Source organism: Dreissena polymorpha, chromosome 5 (assembly GCF_020536995.1).
Source record: "Dreissena polymorpha isolate Duluth1 chromosome 5, UMN_Dpol_1.0, whole genome shotgun sequence".
NCBI classification, from domain to species: Eukaryota; Metazoa; Mollusca; class Bivalvia; order Myida; family Dreissenidae; genus Dreissena; species Dreissena polymorpha.
In genome coordinates, this window is record NC_068359.1 from 32549063 (window position 1) to 32575271 (window position 26209).

Genomic DNA, 26209 nt, shown 5'->3' on the forward strand with positions numbered 1-26209 from the left:
CCTAAGGATAGCTCTGAGAGCCCTAAACTGTACACCGGGTGCACTGCTTGAGGAGGAGGCCGGTGTGCTGCGTCTTGACTTGCGTAGAAAACAACAGTCCCTTAACTTCTGGGCCAGGGCTAAGTCTCGGCATGGTTCAAACCCCGTTAACAAACTTGTCGGAACTGGCACCTTCATCAAGGGGAAAATACTTAAGCGTAAGCATGTCGCCCTACCTTTCGGTGCGAGTATTAGGACCCTGGTTGAGGATGCCGGCCTCGACAAGGTACCAGTAGCAGACCTGAGGCCCTCCAAGACCCCCCCTGGACGCTTGGACCCATTGATGTTGACCTATCACTCTCTAATAAAATAACGAAAACTGACGTGCCACAACTCATCAAGTCAGAAGCTCTCTCTCTTATAGATAATATGTATGCTGAGCATCTAAAAATCTACACTGACGGCTCCAAATGCCCTAACTCTGGTTTGGTAGCCAACTCTTTTGTAATTCCTTCAAAAAACATTAGCAAAACGCGCAGGCTCAGCAACAATCTCTCTATTTTCACAGCAGAACTTTTGGCAATTAAATACTCTCTGGGTTGGATATTGGTCAATAAACCTACTAAAACTGCTATTTTATCAGACTCAATGTCATCTCTTGAGTCTATAAAAAACAGAAATAGCAGATCTAGGCCTGCTATTTTAGCTAGCATTTTGGAACTTCATCAACAGTGCCTAGATAAATCTTTAAAGGTCACATTAGTATGGTGCCCAGCACATGTCAATATCAGTGGGAATGAGCAGGCCGACAGGGGGGCCAAGGAGGGCCTCCTGAGGGCGTCGTAGATGCTGGGGAACCCCTGGCACCTACTGAGATCTACTCCCTGACAAAGAAATTTGTATTGGGTGAGTGGAATCTCCGGACCGACAATTTGTCTTCCCGTCGACACACTTTTACCAGACTCGCGAAAACCCTCAAGCCGCCTGTCAGATACTCAGCAAGCATTGTGCTTGACAGAGCCATCACGCGCCTGAGGATGGGAACCACCCTATTACCCGGTGGCGCGGGAAAGTATGTCCTCGGTATAGACCCTGCATGTCCTAGGTGCCAGAACCCCTCACTGCACCCCACATGCTGCTGCTCTGTCCTAACCATAAGGCGCAGAGGGACCACCTCGAAGCTGCATTGGACTCCCATAGACTAGTTTTAAACCATTCCAACGTGCTAGACCCCAAGGGAGCAGATAGGGGCCCGGTCTTCTCTGCCCTCGCCAAATTCCTTCTGGATTGTCAGATAACTGACAAAATCTATGTCACTGGGGTAGGGAGAGCAGCCTACACCCACCCAATTATCCAGTCTTGTGACTGTTTTCCTTTAAACTGTGTAATCTTTGCACAAAACTGACGCAATCTAGTAATTGTGTTGGATTTGTGTCTCCTTTAAACAACTTTTATTTTAGTTTTTAATGGGTTTATTGTTCTACCCCGCCCTTTCTAAATCAGGCCAATGGTATTGACCTGGTCTTCTTTATTTTAATACATTTTTTATGAGAGTATGACGTTAGTCCACCATTTTCATTTTTCAGTATTTTAATATAATCATATTTTATGGCATTTCTTACTACAAGAAAGGACGAGGCTGTCCAGTAACCTGGGATTGTTGGCTACATTGCACCCCCTCTCTTCCTCTTTGACACCCCACCCTTTCCCCTTCAAACTCGAAGAGCCATGTCGGACTGGAGTGCACGGTGCAGGGCCTTATACCATGAAAAACCATTATTTAGCCCTATCCAGGGTAATACCAATCCCTTGGGATTATTGTCGATTTTGTTGATATTGCTTATTTTCGATCATAGCAAATTTTGTACCTTGTAGTACATTAAATCTTGTTATAACTGCTATTTTGTGTAGCAAATTTCCTTATTTTTGTGTAAAACTGCTATCCTATATAGCAAATTGCCTTAATTTTTTCTCAATACTGCTATTTCTACACCACAGCAAACTTTTTACTCTGTATTACACTATTCATGTTAAAATTGCTATTTTATATAGCAAATTTCCTTAATTTTATGTTAAATTGCTATTTTAAATAGCAAATTGCCTCGGTTTTTCTGTTTAATTGCCATTTTACATACCATACAAGGTACTTTATTACTATTTCCTCCATTGTTACCACCAATATATAAATAATATTGGTTGGATTAGAGCTTTTTGGGTTTGTTTTACTGCATCTAGGTAATATTTGGTCTTTTAACCATTTAACATCAAATCCTTTTCCAATTTCCTTCAATTGTATACAAACTATTGTTCATTTACCGTGCACTCCCTCTGGTCCTGGGGAAACAACCGTTGTAGACTCCATCCCCACAATTACCTCCCTTAATTCAACTGAGTGACATCACCCCTGCTGGCTTTTTACCCCCACTCAGACCGGCCTACACTTCCAAAATCTCTTCTTCTTTCAACCCTCCAGGGTGGCAACATGTATTTCAAATATATAAACGCATATAGTACTGTACATATTGTAAATAATGTACTTTTTTGTACAAATTTAGTTGTTTTGTCTCATTTTTAACTGTAAAGCACATTGTTTTACCCCTTATTTTTATGTGGCCCTATAAAGGTGACCGGTTGGAGACACGTAAGTCATTTCCCTTAACATAAAAGGGTTTTTTACTTATCACACTTTTAAATATTGTTTTAACGCCACTCTGGGGGGACTTCTCTCCTCCAAAGCCCAATCCTCTTTAGGTTCCATACAGACAGGGTCTTACGTTGGAGCATTACTGCTATATTCCCTGTCTGCAAGTGTTTAACATTGAGCCACATACATAGACTTATACACATTACTTGTTTTAATAACTCAATACTCAATGGCAACATTAATATTAAAGATTTGAGAGTAATACTCCCTATGTGTTATTATATATGACCTTTTTCTTGTCTTTTGTCCGTATAATTGCATGTCTACATGCAAATTCACTTTATATTTGAGAGCTATTAAATTCTCTAGCATTTCTACTAATTAATGTTCGTAGATAAGCATATTTTCCCATCGATTAGATCTTGTTGTATGACATTTCTTTTAAACCTTAAATATACACCTAATTCTGGTACTTAACTATGTATGTAAATATATAGTGGCAATGTTAAACCACTTTGTGATCTGGACAATCCTTAATTATTATTTTTTTGTTTTTGTTTTACAAACATATTACACATCTGAGTATTCTTTTACTTTCCTATAGGCATAATACTAAAAATAATCCTATTTGGATTTAAACATTTAAAAACACAGATCACAAAGTTTAAAGACTCCAACAACCCATTGCAGTAAATACTGAACAATGGGTCTAGTAATGATGATACCGCATATAATAGTATGTGTTTTTACCATCAATACTTATAAAAATTGGGCTATTCTCCTCCTTCTCTCTCTTTTCAATACAAACAACATACATATAATAATAATAATTATAATAACAATAGTATCAATAATAATAATAATAATATTAATATAACTTCATCATAATAGTTTAAATAACATATACCAATTCTATTAAACTCAAACAGATTCAAGTAGTAATATTTCCTCTTGTTTCATATGCTTTATTTACATTCCAAAAGTGCAAAAGAGCAGACGCAATCATTACGATTGGTTATCTCTGTCACGCCCGTGCAAGAGCAGACGCCATTTCAAGGTCGTTCTTTGTGCGAAATTTTTATCCCAAAACGGATTGACCTACTTGCTTTTGCGGGGACGTGACAGAGATAACTAATCAGAGCAATGCTTTTAAATACAGTCGACCAATAAAAACACCGCTTTCATACAGCTTTAGGCTAGACATTGATTATTAATTTTATTAAGTACTGCGTTTTTAACGCTCCTTGAATAAGTATAAATATTTTTAAACCAATAGATTTTTATTAAGGCACCGCACCAACACTGCAAAGTTTTCTATTTATATCAATGGTACAGCCCAGTAAAATCGGGCTGTCCATTTTATGGCCGTTTTCGACCTTTTTTATGCAGAGTTTTATGTTAAGCAGTGTGCTCGGGCAATGGTTTATTAACCGAAATCCCGAGGGTAAACAACTCCATTTGTCTGTCCGAAAACCTTGTGTAGACAATAGAGGTCGCAGTTTTCATCCAATCTTTATGAAATTTGGTCAGAATGCTTATCTTGATGAAATCTGGGTTGGGATTGTATTTTGGTCATCTGGGGACAAAAACTAGGCCACTAGGTTAAAAAACTAGGTCAAATAATAGAAAAACCTTGTGTAGACAGTAGAGGTCACAGTTTTTATCCAATCTTTATGAAATTTGGTGAGAATGTTTATCTTAATGAAATCTGGATTGGGATTGTATTTGGGTCATCTGGGGTCAAAAACTAGGTCACCAGGTCAAAAACTAGGTCAAAAAGAAAAACATTGTGTAGACAGTAGAGGTCACAGTTTTCATCCAATCTTTATGAAATTTGGTCACAATGTTTATCTTGATGAAATCTGGGTTAGGATTGTATTTGGGTCATCTGGGGGTCAAAAACTAGGTCACTAGGTCAAAAACTAGGTCGATTAATAGAAAAACCTTGTGTAGAAAATAGAGGTCGCAGTTTTCATCCAATCTTTATGAAATTTGGTCAGAATGTTTATCTTGATGAAATCTGGGTTTGGATTGTATTTGGGTCATCTAAGGTCTAAAACTAGGTCACTAGGTCAAATAATAGAAAAACCGTCAACAATTTGTTTGTGTAGACAGTAGAGGTCACAGTTTTCATCCAATCTTTATGAAATTTGGTCAGAATGTTTATCGAGATGAAATCTGGGTTGGGATTGAATTTGGGTCATCTGGGGTCAAAAACTAGATCACTTGGTCAAAAACTAGATCACTAGGTCAAGTAAAAGAAAAACCTTGTATAGACAGTAGAGGTCACAGTTTTCATCCAATCTTTATGAAATTTGGTCAGAATGTTTATCTTGATGAAATCTGGGTTGGGATTGTATTTGGGTCATCTGGGGTCAAAAAATAGATCACTAGGTCAAAAACTAGATCACTAAGTCAAGTAATAGAAAAACCTTGTATAGACAATAGAGGTCACAGTTTTTATCCAATCTTTATGAAATTTGGTCAGAATGTTTATCTTGATGAAATCTGGGTTGGGATTGTATTTGGGTCATCTGGGTTCAAAAACTAGGTCACAAGGTCAAATAATAGAAAAACCTTGTGTAGACAATAGAAGAATCAGTTTTCATCCAATCTTTATAAAATTTGATCAGAATGTTTATCTTGATGAAATCTGGGTTGGGATTGTATTTGGGTCACCTGGGGTCAAAAACTAGGTCACTAGGTCAAATAATAGTAAAACCTTGTGGAGACAATAGAGGTCACAGTTTTCATCTAATCTTTATGAAATTTGGTCAGAATGTTTATCTTGATGTTTGATTTTCAATTTAATGTGACAGAAAAAATGGGCTGCTAAAAGAATGTCAGTTGGCAACAAGTTATGCCCATTTTAAAGGGTTCAATATTCTTAAGTTTGTTTGTATAGTGCATGAATAGGCAACATTTATTTAAAGTGTTGGATGTGCTGCATAATAGTATTTTAGTATTAAAAGTATTTCACAAAGTAGTATTTAACACAATATTTATAAAAAATATAATTAAAGTAATTAAAAGCAAATTATTATAAGTACATTAATATGTTTATTTAAACAATGCTAGTGATCAGGTAATCTGGTATTAAATTGTTTAGTTAGTAACAATGCTTCTTAAATTTATTTGTAAACTGCTTTTTAAACAGTACCCGTTTGATCACTCCTGATCAAGAGCTTTGTATTAGTACCGTTAAGGGCAGTATGTAATATTTTCACCGTATCGTCACTGCATCAAGGTGCACTATTAGGGTACTCACAAATTGAATTATTTTAGCACCATGTTCTGATGATTCTAAGCCTTTCGCGTAAGAAAGCAAACATCTAAGTGTGTTGGTCTCAAAACATTCAACTAAAGGAATTTATATTAACTTCCTGATGCTTCAGATAAAATGTTTGCATAAGTTGTCATGTGAGTTCATGGATAGGCAGATTTTGTTTCATGTGGTTTGCTTGCTTATTTTGAAATATTCCGATTGCGTGTTAAGATCTCCATCATGTGAAGGTTTGAAATAAATCTTCCTGTTTTGTTGTTTGTTAAAGCACAATAACGATACATAACTTCCCTTCATTTGTATTTTGTTTATTAGTTTTGAAGACATAATATACTCCGAATGGGTGTTTACTGAATGACTTGCCATAATGTTTGAAATGTCTGATTTGAATAAAAGATTGATCACAAAAGAAGTTTTTCAAAAAGCTGTTTTATAAGATGAGCTCATTCACTCTTTAGACGAATACATATTTGTATTTAGTACTTACCTGGCTATCCTTTCACTATAAGCTTAAATGAGCGCCTAGACGAGTTAGAACTGTCAGTTGTTGATTTGTATTTTGTAATGTTTCTCACAAACGCAAAATGTTAATTATAATATAATAGCTTTGCAATGAAAATGTTAACTCTCAAAGTTTTCATTTAAAGAATTGTTTGGTATTTTTAATGCATATGCATGCCTTTACGTAAGCAAATATGAATTATTTGGGCTAAAAACACACACAATGAAATCAATTACAAAAAACTTAAGCAACTGACTGACTAGCTTGAATTTTGAGTTGTCCACTCTGAAGTCACTGTAAAGCTTCAGTATAGCCAGGTCTTGAAGTGAATGACTTAAGCTTGAATTTTGATTTGTCCACTCTGAAGCCACTGTATAGCTACAGTATAGCCAGGTCTTGAACTGAATGACTTTAGCTTGAAATTTGAGTTGTCCACTCTGAAGTCACTGTATAGCTACAGTATAGCCAGGTCTTGAACTGAATGACTTTAGCTTGAATTATGAGTTGTTCACTCTGAAGTCACTGTATAGCTACAGTATAGCCGGGTCTTGAACTGAATGACTTTAGCTTGAATTTTGAGTTGTCCACTCTGAAGTCACTGTATAGCTACAGTATAGCCAGGTCTTGAACTGAATGACTTTAGCTTGAATTTTGAGTTGTCCACTCTGAAGTCACTGTATAGCTACAGTATAGCCAGGTCTTGAACTGAATGACTTTAGCTTGAATTTTGAGTTGTCCACTCTGAAGTCACTGTATAGCTACAGTATAGCCAGGTCTTGAACTGAATGACTTTAGCTTGAATTTTGAGATGTCCACTCTGAAGTCACTGTATAGCTAAAGTGTAGCCAAGTCTTGAAGTGAATGACTTTAGCTTGAATTTTGAGTTGTCCACTCTGAAGTCACTGTATAGCTATAGTATAGCCAGGTCTTGAACTGAATGACTTGAGCTTGAATTTTGAGTTGTCCACTCTGAAGTCACTGTATAGCTACAGTATAGCCAGGTATTGAACTGAATGACTTTAGCTTGAATGTTGAGTTGTCCTCTCTGAAGTCACTGTATAGCTACAGTCTTGAACTGAATGACTTTAGCTTGAATTTTGAGTTGTCCACTCTGAAGTCACTGTATAGCTACAGTATAGCCAGGTCTTGAATTGAATGACTTTAGCTTGAATTTTGAGTTGTCCACTCTGAAGTCACTTTATAGCTACAGTATAGCCAGGTCTTGAACTGAATTACTTTAGCTTGAATTTTGAGTTGTCCACTCTGAAGTCACTGTATAGCTACAGTATAGCCAGGTCTTGAACTTAATGACTTTAGCTTGAATTTTGAGTTGTCCACTCTGAAGTCACTGTATAGCTACAGTGTAGCCAGGTCTTGAACTGAATGACTTTAGCATGAATTTTGAGTTGTTCACTTTGAAATCACTGTATAGCTACAGTATAGCAAGGTCTTGAACTGAATGACTTTAGCTTGAATTTTAAGTTGTCCACTCTGAAGTCACTGTATAGCTACAGTATAGCCAGGTCTTGTACTGAATGACTTTAGCTTGAATGTTGAGTTGTCCACTCTGAAGTAATTGTATAGCTACAGTATAGCCAGGTCTTGAAATGAATGACTTTAGCTTGAATGTTGAGTTGTCCACTCTGCAGTCACTGTATAGCTACAATATAGCAAGGTCTTAAAATGAATGACTTTAGCTTGAATGTTGAGTTGTCCTCTCTGAAGTAATTGTATAGCTACAGTATAGCCAGGTCTTGAACTGAATGACTTTAGCTTGAATGTTGAGTTGTTCTCTCTGAAGTCACTGCATAGCTATAGTATAGCCAGGTCTTGAACTGAATGACTTTAGCTTGAATTTTGAGATGTCCACTCTGAAGTCACTGTATAGCTAAAGTGTAGCCAAGTCTTGAACTGAATGACTTTAGCTTGAATTTTGACTTGTCCACTCTGAAGTCACTGTATAGCTATAGTAAAGCCAGGTCTTGAACTGAATTACTAAAGCTTGAATTTTGAGTTGTCCACTCTGAAGTCACTGTATAGGTACAGTATAGCCAGGTCTTGAACTGAATGACTTTAGCTTGAATGTTGAGTTGTCCTCTCTGAAGTCACTGTATAGCTACAGTCTTGAACTGAATGACTTTAGCTTGAATTTTGAGTTGTCCACTCTGAAGTCACTGTATAGCTACAGTATAGCCAGGTCTTGAATTGAATGACTTTAGCTTGAATTTTGAGTTGTCCACTCTGAAGTCACTTTATAGCTACAGTATAGCCAGGTCTTGAACTGAATGACTTTAGCTTGAATTTTGAGTTGTCCACTCTGAAGTCACTGCATAGCTACAGTATAGTCAGGTCTTGAACTGAATGACTTTAGCTTGAATTTTGAGTTGTCCACTCTGAAGTCACCGTATAGCTACAGTGTAGCCAGGTCTTGAACTGAATGACTTTAGCTTGAATTTTGAGTTGTTCACTCTGAGACACTGTATAGCTACAGTATAGCAAGGTCTTGAACTGAATTACTTTAGCTTGAATTTTTAGTTGTCCACTCTGAAGTAATTGTATAGCTACAGTATAGCCAGGTCTTGTACTGAATGACTTTAGCTTGAATGTTGAGCTGTCCACTCTGAAGTAATTGTATAGCTACAGTATAGCAGTATAGCCAGGTCTTGAACTGAATGACTTTACCTTGAATGTTGAGTTGTGCACTCTTAAGTCACTGTATAGCTACAGTATAGCCAGGTCTTAAAATGAATGACTTTAGCTTGAATGTTGAGTTGTCCTCTCTGAAGTAACTGTATAGCTACAGTATAGCCAGGTCTTGAACTGAATGACTTAAGCTTGACTTTTGAGTTGTCCACTCTGAAGTCACTTTATAGCTACAGTATAGCCAGGTCTTGAACTGAATGACTTTAGCTTGAATTTTGAGTTGTCCACTCTGAAGTCACTGCATAGCTACAGTATAGCCAGGTCTTGAACTGAATTACTTTAACTTGAATTTTGAGTTGTCCACTCTGAAGTCACTGTATAGCTACAGTATAGCCAGGTCTTGAACTGAATGACTTTAGCTTGAATTTTGAGTTGTCCACTCTGAAGTCACTGTATAGATACAGTCTTGAACTGAATGACTTTAGGTTGAATTTTGAGTTGTCCACTCTGAAGTCACTGTATAGCTACAGTATAGCCAGTTTCTGAACTGAATTACTTAAGCTTGAATTTTGAGTTGTCTACTCTGAAGTCACTGTATAGCTACAGTATAGCCAGGTCTTGAACTGAATTACTTTAACTTGAATTTTGAGTTGTCCACTCTGAAGTCACTGTATAGCTACAGTATAGCCAGGTCTTGAACTGAATGACTTTAGCTTGAATGTTGAGTTGTCCACACTGAAGTCACTGTATAGCTACAGTCTTGAAATGAATAACTTTAGCTTAAATGTTGAGTTGTCCACTATGAAATAATTGTATAGCTACAGTATAGCCAGGTCTTGAAGTGAATGACTTTAGCTTGAATTTTGAGTTGTCAACTCTGAAGTAATTGTATAGCTACAGTATAGCCAGGTCTTGATCTGAATGACTTTAGCTTGAATTTTGAGTTGTCCTCTCTGAAGTCACTGTATAGCTACAGTATAGCCAGGTCTTGAACTGAATGACTTTAGCTTAAATTTTGAGTTGTTCACTCTGAAGTCACTGTATAGCTACAGTATAGCCAGGTCTTGTACTGAATGACTGTAACTTGAATTTTGAGTTGTCCACTCTGAAGTCACTGTATAGCTATAGTATAGCCAGGTCTTGAACTGAATGACTTTAGCTTGAATTTTGAGTGGTCCTCTCTGAAGTCACTATATGGCTACAGTATAGCCAGGTCTTGAACTGACTGACTAGCTTGAATTTTGAGTTGATATTACAAAACGATTAGGCAGTAACCTGTTATTCTCTTTGTATGTCTAGTGTAATGACTGTATATCCAGTATGTCATTTTATGTCCAGTGTGATGAATGTATGTCCAGTATGTCATTGTATGTCTAGTGTGATTACTGTATGCCCAGTGTGTCATTGTATGTCCAGTGTGATGACTGTATGTCCAGTATGCCATTGTATGTCTAATGTGATGACTGTATGTCCAGTATGTCATTGTATGTCTAATGTGATGACTGTATATCCGGTATGTCATGAATTGGCCAGTGTGATGACTGTATGTCCAGTATGTCATTGTATGTCTAGTGTGATCACTGTATGTCCAGTATGTCAGTGTATGTCTAGTGTGATGAATGTATGTTCAGTATGTCATTGTATGTCTAGTGTAATGACTGTATGTCCAGTATTTTATTTCAAATACAGTGTGATGTCAGTTCACTGTCAAAAAAACATATGTAATGAGGATATTCAAATCAATTGCCATATCGGATAATTGTCATACACTCTCCTGAACACTTCCTGAACTAATGTAAACGAAGGGTTTAATGCAAGACTATTGTATCTGGAACATAAAAATTAAATGAAAACTACGTTTCAAACTCAGCTTTCAAAATCAATACATTTTTAGTGTTCCAGTTTATGTGTACACAATTGTTAATGAATCTGAGCCTTTACTCTTTTTAAACAACAGTTTCTTGTTTTATTTCAAGCACTAACATGTGCGATATTATATTGTAGTACTTACTAGATACAAGATTAAGCTAATGTTACTTCTACATTATTTTCTGCTGAGCATTGGTCTCAGCTGTCATGTACATAATTACAATTATGTATACATATTATATGTAGATTAATTGAATCATTTTAAAGTATTGTATTTTATGTTCAGTCCAACCTGACTTAGCGGTAACTTGAATTAAGTGGTCTCCTTGCATTAGAGGTCAGTTAATATAACAACCTTGAATTGTTTTTTATTACACCGGAGTCTAATGGTCAAGTTTTTTTTCTGCAATTTAAAAAAGTTTGTGTAACGGACCAAAAGCAAAGAATGTCAAATAATCATTATATCTCAATCTTATTTCATAAATATCTAGCAAAGTATTATTTGCAAGTTTAATCCCTTTAACAAACACTCGTTCTATGACATTCATTACATACATTTCCAAGAAAAATATGTTGTATACAAAACGTATTCTGCATGACACACGCTTTTTATGTATACATCCTTCTTATATGATTTCAGACATTCATTGCATTGTGTTTTTTTGTAATTTTCGCTGCACAATGTTATTTCTTTTTTATTGTCTTCCATCTAAAAATCATGTTCACCTGCAGAAAGAGCGTTGGTGCTGTAAAACGCTCGTTTAAAGACATTGTCATTATTTTTACAACGCGTACAAGATTTTAAGCAATAAACATACATCAGCAACAAATTCGTTCTCAACAGGCTGGACCTTACAAAATTGTACAGGCATTGTTTCGCTGCGACTGAAACAAGCAATCATAGTGGTTCATTTGATTGGCGTTTTGCAACACATTGTTAAATAATTGCATAGTTGGGGTTATTTGTAATAAATGAATATATACAGAACACTTTACTTAAAATCATTTCTGTTGGTATGCTGTTGGGAGAGAAGGAAGATAACTATTAATTTCAGGGTCATTATGTCACAAGTATTAAAAACAAATACCAATAAATTGAGACCAGGGGCAGGTTACAAGAACCATAACTCTTTAAGTACTGTTATTCGGGTTATTGCCCTTTGCTTCTTCTTTTGCTGAGCATAACTACAAACTGTAAAAAATAACTAAAGAAATCAATGTTTACTTCCTGATGCTTCAGATAGCATTGTGCAAAAGGTGTCATGTTGGTGCAGGGATAGGCAGTTTTTGTTTCATGTGGTATGCTAGTCCATATTGAATTATGCAGATTGTGTGTCTAGATATCTATCATTTGAAGCTTTGCAAAACACGCATAAAAAACGTCCTCTTTGGGTGGTTGTTTAATCACAATAACAAAACAAAACATTCCTGTAGTTGATGTATTATTTTTAAAGAAATAATAAATTCCCTGACTGGGTGTTTTCGAGATTGCTATCAGAGTAGCATATCACATGAACCATTGTGTGAGATACTCAACAATACTTAGCTGATTTCGTTGTCATTGTTTATAACGTCTGATTTGAATTAGAGATACAACTAGATCACAGTATAACTAAAGCCCTTGTGTCGAACATGTTAACAATACACTTCTATTGTACCAAATTCTTGGATCAAAGCCGGGACTCGGTTAGTGCGGACTTGTAGAATCATATCTAATAAATATATTTTTCAAAACCGAGTAATTGTTTATTTTCAAGCTTATTTTCATGGAAAACAATGGATTATCAATACCATCTGAATTAGTGTATGAATCTAGCACATTAAAGCAAATTTATTTGTCCATCATAAGCCCTTATTAGGGTTTCCTTAAATTTTTAACAATTCATATAATTTGACTGGTAAACCGATATACTATGTGTAGCCAAGTCGGTCGTTATACGGTTTGTTTTGACCTGGTTAACTGATATACTACGTGTAGCCAAGTTGGTCGTAATACGGTTTGTTTTGACCTGGTTAACCGATATACTATGTGTAGCCAAGTCGGTCGTTATACGGTTTGTTTTGACCTGGTTAACCGATATTTGTCATGTATTTGATAAGCGCTTTTATCAAGCAACCGATCTGCTTAAAATTGTGTATTGAAACTTTGGTTACTTCCATAATGTTAAGACATCTATTATAACTGCGACTGGTTAAATTGTAAAAGGCGCGAGTGCCGAGGCATGATGCGGAGTGAATACTCGTTGTGGATGAGGAGAAAATTCGAAAACAAAAGAATCCTTCCGCGGCATAGCCGCGCACTTTGTTGGTTTCGCGTAAGCTGTAATGTAATCCATTTTAAGTTGGCAAATAGGGTTAAAGCAAAATAGAAAGTATGCCCCAAACAGAAGTAAAATATAAGTTATAACACCCCCTTCAGAAGCAAAATATGAAGAAACCCATCCCCAACAGAATTTCTTTATTTTGCCGTCCTGCGGTGGGATATATGTTTAACTGGACTATCCCTAAGGGTATTTTATAGTTAAAGTGTAAATATTCCTCTAAACTGTAACCGGGTGTCTGTTTAATTTATTGCGATTCGTTTATATTGTCAGGCTTATTAAATTTAATATTGTGTAAAGTGTCGCATTGTGGTTGTTGTGATAAAAACAAAGCACTTTCCACTACTCATGTTTGTTTTGGTCCACTATTTCTATAACCAGTGTTTTGTCGGTAGAAGTTACAGTATAATAAATATTTTAGTTTTGCAATTTCTTTTCTCTAAAGCAATCGACACCATTTAAGACACAGTTTTTTGCATAGGAATTTTAGCTTAATACACGTCTATAACAAAACTTTAAAGAACATTTAGACTATATTGATAAACAAGAAATATCTTTTAAAAAGAAAATCGGCTTATATCCTGACTTTGAAAAAAATGTAGAAAATTGACGTTTCTGTGTTATTTAATTAAAAACAACGGTTTATGTATTTTTGTGTTTTCTATTCACCTTAAAGTCGCATATCCACCGCATGAAATGTTTGAAGTGCAGGTATATTACATCAGAAAATAGTTCACGCGGCATATTGCCGAGGCACGCGGCAACGACACCGAGTCTGTATTAACCTCGCGTACTTACGCGACATAAATTGAGTGCAATGATATACACCTACATGATCATTTGTGTAGCGTCGAAACCTAGATTTAAGCTACTTTCATAAGTATTATGTTCACGTTTTAATAAGCGGGTATGATTTTTATGTGATGCTTTATAGACTATTTATATAATATCATGTCCTCAACTATATTCAACACGTAATGCGCCTAAACAAATAATCGTTATTAATTACGAACAACTGTAAATGTTTTGTTCGATTCTCATATGAGCATTATTCAATTCATTATCCGAAACACGCTTCCGAATTTTAATGCTAACGCGACATTGACAATCTAATTATAGTGTCAAATAAACAGTGCTTAATCCTTTGTCGCAATAAAAAGCGAGCGAAAATTATGCCGACATGTAGATCATCGCATGAACAGAATGGGTGTATTTTGTGTTGTATTAAAACATGAACATCACGTCCGGCGATTTACGCGTGTTCATTTGAAAAACACCCGCCCTGATTGGACATTTTTTCATCACATCTTTAAAAAGAAACAAATGCCAAAATTTATTTGACGCTTAAGAAAATGGCGAATGTTTGTATTTCTTGAAATTCACGAGAACGTTAATCGTAAATATTTACCACAATTTGCTTTAAAACTGGAATATATGGGATTATCGGGTAATGAGTAGCCTCGGCGGACAGATGCGAAGCATCCCGGCGACATGCGATATGCCGCCGCATACTGACGCGGCTTCAACGGCCGACTCGGCATCGACTTGACTCCGCGGATCGCAAACTATGTTTGTTCCGCTTTTGCTGTACGGTTTATTCAGTGATTTATTGTAAAGGTGTTTTTAATGATCAACCTTAATGATGAATTTTCTTCGGTTGCAGTAATCAATACCCAAAAATACCAGTTAAATTGATGATTGTTTGGCAAAAGCTGAATTGTCTATTTAATAGTGAATAGAATAACACTCGATCTCGAATACCATAGGTTGCATAGCGCGCAGGTTGTAACCTCCATATTTCAAATTAAAAAGTAGTTGCCTGTTATGCATTGATACAATTTCATCCTGCTTTGATCTTTAGAATGGCTTGTTGCAGTTACTGAAAAAAATACACTAATTGGTAAGTTGCAAGTGCCCCGTGGACTCTGATCTCGAAGTTCACTCCCTTATTTATAGTGTCCTTTTAGTTTTTGAATCTGTTACAGAAAGTTTAAATTGTCTTTGAGACAATCTGTAAAAAACTCTTTAAGTATGGGCATTATACACCATGTCCGGCTTGTATAATTATATTTTATACATTGAAATCTTAAATAACTTTTCACATATGATCAGAAGATCACTGTTTTGATGTAATTAGCCAAAAGCAACAACTGTCAAATATGTTAAATATGGCTGCAGTGCAGATGGTTGTTACTGTATTAGCAATATGGCTGCAGTGCAGATGGTTGTCTGTGTGTTCAATATGGCTGCAGTGCAGATGGTTGTTACTGTATGTCAAATATGGCTGCAGTGCAGATGGTTGTTACTTTATGTTCAATATGGCTGCAGTGCAGATGGTTGTTACTGTATGTCAAATATGGCTGCAGTGCAGAGGGTTGTTACTGTATATTCAAGTCAATATGGCTGCAGTGCAGATGGTTGTTGCTGTATGTTCAATATGGCTGCAGTGCAGATGGTTGTTACTGTATGTTCAAGTCGTAAATACTCATGCGTGTTGAATTAAGATGCAATTAATGATCACTATTGTATGGTGCATGTTGAATTCAGATGCAATTAATGATAACTATTGTATGGTGCGTGTTGAATTAAGATGCCATACATGATCACTATTGTGTGGTGCGCAACCCCCGTGTCATTAGATTAATCGTTAAGGTCCAACTTACATCAGGTCATGAGTATACTATGTGCGTGATACAGCTTGCGTTTGGCTTTTCAATTAGTAAATAAAAAAAAAAAGTTTAATAAATCTTGTGGATGCGACCACTTGAATTAAGCGACCTTTGTGAGACCACATTGAATACCCCACGTGCGTGTGCACTCTATTTTGATATTGTTTTACGCGCCTTTTGTCTTAAGCAACCAGCGACCACAGATTTGTGTGTTTTTTGAATCCAAATCTTGTAATTAGTAACCACTTGAGTTGTTAACATGGAAAATGTGTTGACATGCAGCACGTTCAAATTTCTGCCTTTAAATCTTTCACAGAGAGCGAAGGTTGGGTTAAAGAGTAAATGCACTGCCTGATGCGCTGATATTAAACTTCTGACTCTTGCATGTTCAATTACGAGTTGTAATCGTTATTAATCTGCCTAAGCTTGCAACCAATCAATAAATTTATTTCGGCTTTCCACAAAAGGCCAAGTAGTTCCGATATACAAACTTCCATGACATTTAAAAAAAAATGTGTTTACACATTCTCAAACACATTTGTTGTCAATAACGGCAACGGTGTTTTGTTAGATTATAACTAGTCAAATTACAAGCTAATGATATTTTGACTGCACTAATATCTGGTTTATTCAATATAATGTAAATGCTAAACAAGATATTGGTGTCACAGAATTAGTGTATGGATATGTTAATGATGGCGATTTTACTGTTTTGCAGAATTTTCGTTTTTTTATTAACATATTTTAAGATTTTTTTTATTAAGAGACGTCTTTTGGTTACTGACCTTGAGTGGTCTCTAAATACAAGATTGACTGTATGTATGAATACCCTTAATTTTGTTTACAAACTTTGTGTATGTGTCAAAACACATGTAATGGGTGCATTGCTGTCTATGACACATATATTTTATATGACATCATGCAAATATTTTGTTCAACAAGAGTGGAGTATTTAAAGGATTGGTATTTAAAATATAATAGGGCTATTGAACACGCCATTTTTTAATATCGCTTCATAGAAATGACTTTGCTGAATGTAGTTTAACGCAGTGTGCACAGATATTCTGTAGTAATCTACCCCTAGGTATGTAAAGCATTGCAAACAATTTTGATTCATCACGCAAGAGAGCGTGTTGTACACATCTGCCATACAGATGGTGGCATCTGCAGTGCGTGTTCAAACCAATTATTTTGGTACATCATAATCAGATTGCATGCTTCAATGGAAGCCATGTCTAGATTTATTTGCTGATATGTAAATGTTCGTAATATAAGCTACAAACAAAGTGTGTATTTAGCTGATTTGGTGACATATGATACTACATGTGCAGTATCGACCTGACCTTGGTATCGTTTTACTATGCTACTTATGTATTTCTAAGACTAATGTACACATACTGTCTCATTCAATCAACATAATGCATTGAAGACAATTGTGGCATTAAATATTAATAAATGAATAAAAAAATGAAACAGATCATTATTCTGCCAAATTATATCACAACGAAATTCCGTTCTTATCAATTTAATACACTGTTTCGATCTTACTCAAACATTCATAGTCAAATGAACTGAATCTGTAGATGATCATGGAGAGAAAACAATTTTTGCCGTGACAAGCTTTGGTCTACTGTCTGTTTGTCCACTGTAGACTATACAGTCCCAAACTTGTTTGTTTTCAATTTCTCTGTAACTGCTTGGTGGATATCGGTTAAACTTTCATATCTGAATGCATTTTATAAAAATATTATCATTAATGAGGACATAATGATGGATGCAGCCATGTTTGTCTGAATTATGGCCCTTTGTCTGTTTCTTAGCGAACAAAAGCACAATGTGTTCAAGGTTAGCTATTGTTATCAAGCTATGTGTGTCGTCGTAAAATGGGTAATGTTTGGTGTGCGTCATTAACTGTAAGCATGTTTCTACTCTAGAGGCCATATTTTGATTAAAAATTGATTAACTTTGGTCAGAATGTTGACAATATGTGTACCATGTTTGATTTATATGTATACAACACTTAGATCTATAAGTTATAAGCTCAAATTTGGCTATATTATATCTTAACCGGAACGTAACTTTTGTATCACTATTCAATTTGAAAATAACTGAACTCATACAAAAAACATAAGAGAAGGCATGAATCATGTTACACGCGTCTCCCTGACCTCAAAGGTAAAAGTCACACTTAAAGGTCCATGTTAAATCTGCTCATCAAGCAGCTTGTCTGAATATTAACTTTATTATTTATAACAGTCTTAAAATGCAATAGGTCGGTCCTATACCATAACAAATTTGCACACACTATAGACATATTGCATTTACATACAATCATGCAACTTATTATGGCAGTAATATATTTAACAATGTACTGAATTCCTTTGCAGGATGAATAACAACTTTAGGGTAAAGATCCCATAAAATGTCATGAATATGTGGGGGTTGGGAGTGGAGGGATCACTGTTTTACAAACATCTCTTGTTATACCCCCACAAACAAAGTTTAGGGGGTAAATAGGAGTGAACTTCTCTGTCTGTTTGTCTTCTGTCGGTCGCTCCGCATTAAGTGCACGCTCTCTAATTTAAGTTGTTTTCATCTGATCTTCACCAAACTTGGCCAGAAGTTGCATCTATATGATGTCTAGGTCAAGTAAAAATATGGGTCATACCTGGTTAAAAACTAGGTCACGGGTCACTTAGTGCGTTTTAAACATTCATCATGTAGTCCGCTTTCTAATTCAAGTAGTTTATAACCAATCTTCACCAAACTTGGTCAGAAGTTTTATCTAGATGAGCTCTAGGCGAAGTTTGAACATGGGCCATGCCGGGCCAAAAACTAGGTCACATGGTCACTAAGTGCGTTTTTAAACATTCAGCATAGTGTCCGCTCTCTAATTCAAGTAGTTATTATCCGATTTTCACCAAACTTGGTCAGAAGTTTCATCTAGATGATCTTAAGATTAGATTAGTTTTTCAGTTGATTTTTAAGATGAAAGCTTTCCCCTAATCGTGCTAAATGCCGTACGTATCATGTCCCCATCAGCATTAGAATGCTCACTTGAGCGTTCTTTTGCGGACGCCTACATGTATATTGCGCTTGCGGATATGGGTTGGGATTGTATTTGGTTAGTCAGGTGAGCGATTCAGGACCATCATGGCCCTTTTGTTTATTAAAATTTGGGGGTATAAAAGTGCTGGTGATACATGGTAAAGTAGGGTATTTGTGATGTTCAGACCACAGAGGTGCTGTCTAAACACATGCTGACATACTTACTGAAGGATGGAAAGGTCAAGGCCAACACGGCAAAGGATTATGTTAGTTGCCAGGTAACACATAGCACATGTTGTGATTGCTAGATATTTCTAGTTATAACAAATTTATCAAAAGTAAATCAGTTTGGTAATAAATGATTCATCTAGTTTAAACCAATTTATTTTAGCTCTGTATCGAAAGCCTAAGGCTTATTGAAACCTTTTTGAGTCTTTTTCCTGTGTAGAACCAGTACTTAAGTGTCCATTGGGGAGATCTAAAGAATGCTTGCACAGTGACAATCGTACCAGTGACCTCCCAGTCGCTAGGCAGACACCATATCCACTACGACACCGGGACCTAGATGATTCATCTAAAATTAATCATACCTAAGTTTAACATTCATGAAACCTTTTTTAAGAGATCATCTTTCTATTTTTAGCAAACACAAAGTCGTCTGCTGTGTCACTTGCTGTGGACGCTGAGAGGTCAACATTTAGGACATCCTGAAGACAACAGCGTTCCTAGCCTGTGAGCAAGCATTAAAGTAAATTCAATAATCACTCAGGAAATAAGTCCCATCATGCGAAAATGGGTCTTTTGCCATATGCGACCAGCATAGCACCAGACCAGCCTGTGGCATCCCACAATCTGGTCAGGAGCTACGCTGTGCGCTTTAAAGTCACAAAGTTTCTTGGTCTCCTAAGCAGACAGGGTAGCTCCTAACGGAGCCTAAGGGCAAGCTTTGCTAGAGCTATTCTGGTCGCATATAGCATTAGACCTGTTTTGGCATGATGCAGCTCAAATTGAGTGTCATCTGGGGTGGTATTCCAGAAAGTAATTTCTTAAAAAGTCTTAAGTCATTTCTTAAATAATTTAACTTCAGTTCAAAATTACAATGTTTTGTATTTCTGTACTAAATAAGGAAACACATATTTTTTGGAATTCCTAAAATAATATTGGCATAATGATGTTTTGTCCCCTACCGGTTTTACCGGAGGGGACTTATGTTTTGCGCTCTGTGTGTCCGTCAATCTGTCACACTTTTCTGGATCCTTCGATAACTTAAAAAGTTCTTAATATTTTTTTCATGAAACTTAAAATATGGATAGATGGCAATATGGACATTATGCACGTCATTTCATTTTGTTCCTACGTCAAAAATTCTGGTTGCTATGGCAACAAATAGACTAGAAATACTGCTGAAAATGGTGGTTTTCTGGATCCTGTGATAACTTTAAAAGTTCTTCATATTTTTTCATGAAACTTGAAACATGGATAGATGGAAATATGGAGATTATGCACGTCATTTCATTTTGTTTCTACGTTAAAAATTATGTTTGCTATGGCAACAAATAAGAAAAAAAATCAAAAAAAATCTGACAATGCTGGAATTTCTGATAATGGTGGAGCCGGTAGGGGACATATATTGCTTGGCAATAGTCTTGTTAAAATGTATATCTTGATGCCAATCCAGTGCAATATGAAATGAAACACTTAAGAAAATTTCCCAATTTAAGGATAAGAATAAAATTTAACTTAAGTTGCTTCTGGAATACGACCCCAGAGGATTTACTCAAGATTTGGAACTTTTTATATCCCCACAAACGAAGTTTAGGGGGGTATATAGGAGTGAACTTGTCTGTCGGTCAGTCGGTCGGTCAGTCGGTCTGTCGGTCCGTATTAAGTGTCTGCTCTCTAATTCAAGTAGTTTTCATCCGATCTTCACCAAACTGGGTCAGAATTTGTATCTAAATGATGTCTAGGCCAAGTTCGAACATGGGCCTTGCCAGGTCAAAAACTAGGTCACGGGGTCAATAAGTGCGTTTTAAACATTCAGCATGTTGTCCGCTTTCTAATTCAAGTAGTTTTCATCCGATCTTCACTAAACTGGGTCAGAAGTTGTATCTAGATGATCTTAAGGCCAAGTTCGAACATGGGCTTTGCCGGGTCAAAAACTAGGTCACGGGGTCACTTAGTGCGTTTTTTAACATTCAGCATGGTGTCGTCTCTCTTATTCAAGTAGTTTTCATCAGATCTTCACCAAACTTGGTCAGAAGTTTTATCTAGATGATCTGAAGGCCAAGTTCGAACATGGGCCATGCCAGATCAAAAACTAGGTCACAGGGTCACTTAGTATGTTTTACACATTGAGCATGGTGTCCGCTCTCTATTTCAAGTAGTTTAAATCCGATCTTCACCACACTTGGTCAGAAGTTGTAACTACACTGATGTGTAGGTCAAGTTTGAACATGGGCCATGCCGGGTCAAAAACAAGGTCATGGGGTCACTTAGTGCGTTTTAAACATCACAATGTTGTCCGCTCTCTAATTCAAGTAGTTTTCGTCCAAACTTGGTCAAAAGTTGTATCGAGATGATGTCTAGGTCAAGTTTGCATATGGGTCATGCCGGGTCAAAAACTAGGTAACGGGGTATCTTAGTGCGTTTTAAACCTCACAATGTTGTCCGCTCTCTAATTCAAGTGGTATTCATCCAATCCTCACCAAACTTGGTCACAAGTTTATCTAAATGATCTCTAGGCCAAGTTTGAACATGGGCTATTCCGGGTCTAAAACTAGGTCACGGTGTCACTTAGTGCGTTTTTTAACATTCAGCATGGTGTCCGCTCTCTAATTCAAGTAGTTCACATCTGATCTATACCAAACTTGGTCAGAAGTTTTATGGAGATGATCTTAAGGCCAAGTTAGAACATGGGCCTTTCTGGGTCAAAAACTAGGTCAAGGGGTCACTAAGTGCGTTTTAAAAATTGAGCATGGTGTCCGCTGTTTTTTGTGAAGACGACATGCAAAATAGTATTTGTCAATGCGGCATGTGGGGGTATTCGTCACGTCTGTGACAAAGCTCTAGTTTTTATTGGTTTAACCTTTCAGCTGCTGTATAGAAGTCTTACGAACAATACACTATGTTGTATGAATATTGTGTGTACGAGTTAAAGCAATTGTTGCCATTGCCATCAAGGTCATATGAATAAAACTTCAACATGTTCAAAACGTTTTATGCTTCATACGATCAATCTACATCAGCTGTAATGCATGTCTGACTTGTAGTACCTATACATGGCTCATAACCATAAAGCAGTTAAGAAATATCTGAATCCTTTACACCTTAGATAAGAATTTTGACGCATTTGCAGTCCCTTAGAAAGTTTAATTAAATTAAATACCTTTTTTACGAGATTGAAGTTTTAAAGGCTTCATTTCCAAGCCTTAGATACTGATTAGCATTAAACAGCATAAAACCTGAACAGACTGCGAGTTACTCACAGGCTGTTTTGGTTTTATGCTGTTTGCACATAGCCATTTTAACTTTGCTTTTAAGTGGGAAAGGGTGAGCAGTCCTACTGCAGTACACTTGTTTCACGACAGGTGCATGCGAGCAGACGTGGATGAGTACGAGTTGTTCCAGCTGTTGGAGCGTTACTGGATGACGGCCAGGGAGCTGTACTTCCCTGTACCGCTGGGATTCCATGCCTACTTTGCCTGTCTGGCCTTCAGGTGTCTTCTTTTTAGGTAGAGATTGACTGCTTGAAGTCTAGGTTTTAGCCTTTCTTAAGCCTTGCTCCGGGAAAACGGGGCTTAATGCAAGTGCGTAAAGTGTTGGCCCAGTTTAGCCTGTTCAGTCTGCACAGGCAGATCAGGGACAACACATTTTGCTGTATGGAATTTTTTGTTATCAGAAGTCTCCTCTGAGAGAAAATCCAGTTTAGGAAAGTTTTGTGCCTGATTAGCCTGTGCAAACTGCACCGGCTAATCTGGGATGGTACTTAGCGCACATGCATTAATACCTGTTTTCCCAGAATGAGGCTCAGTTGTATTCAGTATTTCTGTTGTTGTATAACTTTTGTAGCTTGAGTCGATTTCAAAAATGCTAGCGTATGAAATTTCTTGTAGCACGTTCTTGTGTATTGTATTTCCACCTGTAATTATGGCATGTCTGACCCTTAGACATGTTATAATGGTCTGTATTATTTTGTCTCACCTTACGCTTATTTATCTGATTAATTTGATTTCATTTAAAGTATACCCATAAATGTATAAATAAGTGTATATTGTTCAAGAATAAATAACTTAATAAAGCAAAATAAATTTTTGACATTTTTTTCCATTGTTTTGCTGTAGATTTACGCTTTACACTAAATTTCCAATATAATACACTCCATTAAAAAGTAACACAGTGGAGTCTTTGCACCTGTTTTTTCTCCAACCTTCCATTTCAGTCCATTAAGTAGTTAATCTGGGCCCGTATTCCCAAACAATTTCTAGACTTAAGTCTAAGAATAGAGAATATTCTTTAAATTAGAACATTAAAGAGCTGCTTTAATTCTGAGTAAAACTTGGCTTTTATCACCCCTCTCTACATCATTCTTAATGAAGAAAGTTTTGTTTATGGAAAAATCACCATTGGTAGACTGGATATATTCAAATACTGAGCATTTTTTTCTTCGAACTAAGTCTTTCTTTATTCTTAAGTCTTAGAATTTGTTGGTTAATACAGGCCCTCTGGCCTGAATGTTGTACCAGTAAATTGTGGGTGTTTGTATCTTTGCATTGACTGCACATTTGATATTGTTCACGCAGGATGTTCCTGCAGTATGTGCGCCATGGCATTGTGCCGCTCACTGGGGACTTCATGGCTCAGCTTACCACAGGCAAGTACAAATTCAACTCAGTTTATTAACTCTTTCAGTGCTGGAACCGAATGTTGAAGACCTTTGCAAACAGTTTGGATCCAGATGAGACGCCACAGAACGTGGCGTCTCATCAGGATCCAAACTGTTTGCTATTCTGATAATAATACATACCTTACTATATATAGAAATTTGTACAGGTGTTCACGCCATTATCACCATTGCGGGGTCATTATAAATATTCGGCCCTAGGGTCGATTATTTATATTCGGCCCTCAGAATGTGTGCGCGTGACGTTCAACTGGAAAAAAATGGCGTCCACATCCAGTCTTAGCCATAAAAAAGTAAAACATTTAGGTTATTGTTCTACTCGCCGAAGTTGTGTAATAACCATGTTTATTTTAATTTGCTTCCATGACGAGTTAAAATTCTGAACACATTTCTTAATCGCAATCCATCTCTTCCATTTTAAAGCACTGGATGTAAGCAGGCAATTCTTTGTGGATAGACATTCTTTGATCGACTGACAAAGGAACGACTTATTCATCAAAGATATTACCCTTTTAATTCAACACCGAATTCATTTGAACAGTCAAAAGAACAATTCACTTACACTTTTCTTAAATTTAATCCATCAATTATTCAACAAAACATCGCTTTAAGCCTTTATTCGACATTTCAACGAAATCGAAAATGCAGTCTAACCAGTTTCATATATAACACTGTTATTCACATTCATAATATTATAATAATCCATCGTAAACACACACACTAATCGTTCAATGCTTAAAAAATATTTAACTGTTAAATAAAAACACTCCAAGTCCGATTTGTTGTTGTCCTTAAACCCAAAGCGTCTAGCTAGTTTCGTCATTTAAATTACGTCACATGAGATACGTCATAAATTGCGTAATCAATTCAAAGAAAATATAAGTACGGAAAGCTGGTCCTTCATAAATTTTAGTGAAGGACCAGAATAGTTTGATTTTATGACTCAAAACATTGGCCCATCTATAATTTAGTATAAAAGTAAGATATATATTATAGACATTAATACACGGCTGTGCCAGGCCGGGCAGTGATAATCGGCCCCAGGTCGCAAACGGCCCTCGGGCCGTTATGCTCCCTGCGGGCCGATTATCACTGCCCGGCCCGGCTCAGCCGTGTATTATCCTCTAAGTATTCTTTGAAAAAAATCGAAGAAAATGCTAATTAAGAAATTCAGCAGACGACATTTTAGCAGACGACACATTTCCCAGCATGCAAAGGGTTAAGTAAATAAAGGACGTTGGCCCAAATAAAGGCCTAAAATACAAAGTATTTTACACAAAAGATAACACATGTTTGTAGTTGCGAAAACATCATCATAATTATAAAATATATCAACGTATTACATTGTGTTCATGTTAGATTTAAAATATATCAGGTTATTAAATTTTGTTCAAAACATGATACACATACAAACATAATTTCAATAGTGTATCATTATCTGTTTTGCTCATCAGATTATAAGTCATGTTTAGTATTTCCACCCATATACCAGTTATATAGAAATTCTCCACGGACAACGTCGTATTTACTACATTGAAAAAACACAATTGTACCACCATTAGGGGCTGTTATTCTGCATGTAAATGTTGGGCGTACATTTGGTTGCCAACATAAACCTTTCACTGATATTCATTCATTAATATTGTGAAGTACTAAACTGTTAAGTTTATTTGAGCCTCGTGTGGTAAAATCAGGGCGTAATGCGTGTGAGATTAGCCTGTACAGTCTGAATAGGGACGACACTTTCTGTCTAAACTGGATTTTTGCTAAAAAGAGACTTCCTTTGAAAGAAAAACAACAATACAAACGGAAAGTGTTGTCACTGATTAGCCTGTGTGGACTGTAGAGGCTAATCTGAAATGACTTTTTATGCTCATGCATGTACTCCGTTTTCCAAGAGCAAGGTTCATTTATTAGTTTGGCAAATTATTGGTTGCTAACATTGACCTTACATTGACATTCATTCACGAATATAGTGAGGCACACAGCTGGGGTTGGGTGCATGGCCAATTCACTCAAACATTATCAATATGTCATAAAACAACATTTTTCATCACTTTGACCAAACAAAATTCTGATATAATATATATTATATCGAAATTTTTTGTGTGGTCAAAGTGATGAATAATGTTGTTTTATTACTTATTGATAGTGTTTCAGTGAATTGTTCACGCGTTATACACCTGTGGAAAGGCACATACATGATACATTTATTTGTTTGCAGAATGGATCGGGTTGAATAGATTAGATATTATCCCACCATATTACTGGCCAAAGCTCAGCTTTGCCACTTAGAGTGTGTGTGGAAATTATATGAACAGCCATTCCCACATCCAACCTAATAAAGGTTT

At 36.4% G+C, this 26209-nt stretch overlaps 4 protein-coding genes across 29 annotated transcripts in view; 1 reads left to right on the forward strand and 3 right to left on the reverse strand.

Moving 5' to 3' along the window:
• The window catches only part of LOC127881760 (protein pigeon-like), a 238277-nt gene that overhangs the window by 97576 nt on the left and 114492 nt on the right, over positions 1–26209 (forward strand). The window contains exons 22-24 of one of the 22 annotated variants that reach the window (XM_052429879.1): positions 19144–19236; positions 19602–19690; positions 22546–22674. The exons of 15 other annotated variants lie outside the window; for them this stretch is intronic. In XM_052429879.1, the coding sequence (XP_052285839.1) occupies positions 19144–19236; positions 19602–19690; positions 22546–22674 (311 nt within the window). Of the gene's footprint in view, positions 1–19143; positions 19237–19601; positions 19691–22545; positions 22675–23757; positions 23829–26209 lie in introns of all 22 variants that reach the window. 6 more of the 22 variants (XM_052429877.1, XM_052429876.1, XM_052429869.1 and 3 more) reach the window with 6 other exon arrangements.
• The window catches only part of LOC127881772 (uncharacterized), a 78335-nt gene that overhangs the window by 35860 nt on the left and 16266 nt on the right, over positions 1–26209 (reverse strand). Inside the window, exon 4 of one of the 2 annotated variants that reach the window (XR_008050266.1) lies at positions 25007–26196. The exons of the other annotated variant lie outside the window; for it this stretch is intronic. The gene's annotated coding sequence lies outside the window, so the exon portion shown is untranslated. Of the gene's footprint in view, positions 1–25006; positions 26197–26209 lie in introns of those variants that run through there. 2 annotated transcript variants of the gene reach the window in all.
• The window catches only part of LOC127881786 (uncharacterized), a 163763-nt gene that overhangs the window by 34585 nt on the left and 102969 nt on the right, over positions 1–26209 (reverse strand). The window lies entirely within an intron of this gene.
• The window catches only part of LOC127881766 (beta-hexosaminidase-like), a 193682-nt gene that overhangs the window by 21394 nt on the left and 146079 nt on the right, over positions 1–26209 (reverse strand). The gene's annotated exons all lie outside the window — the stretch shown is intronic.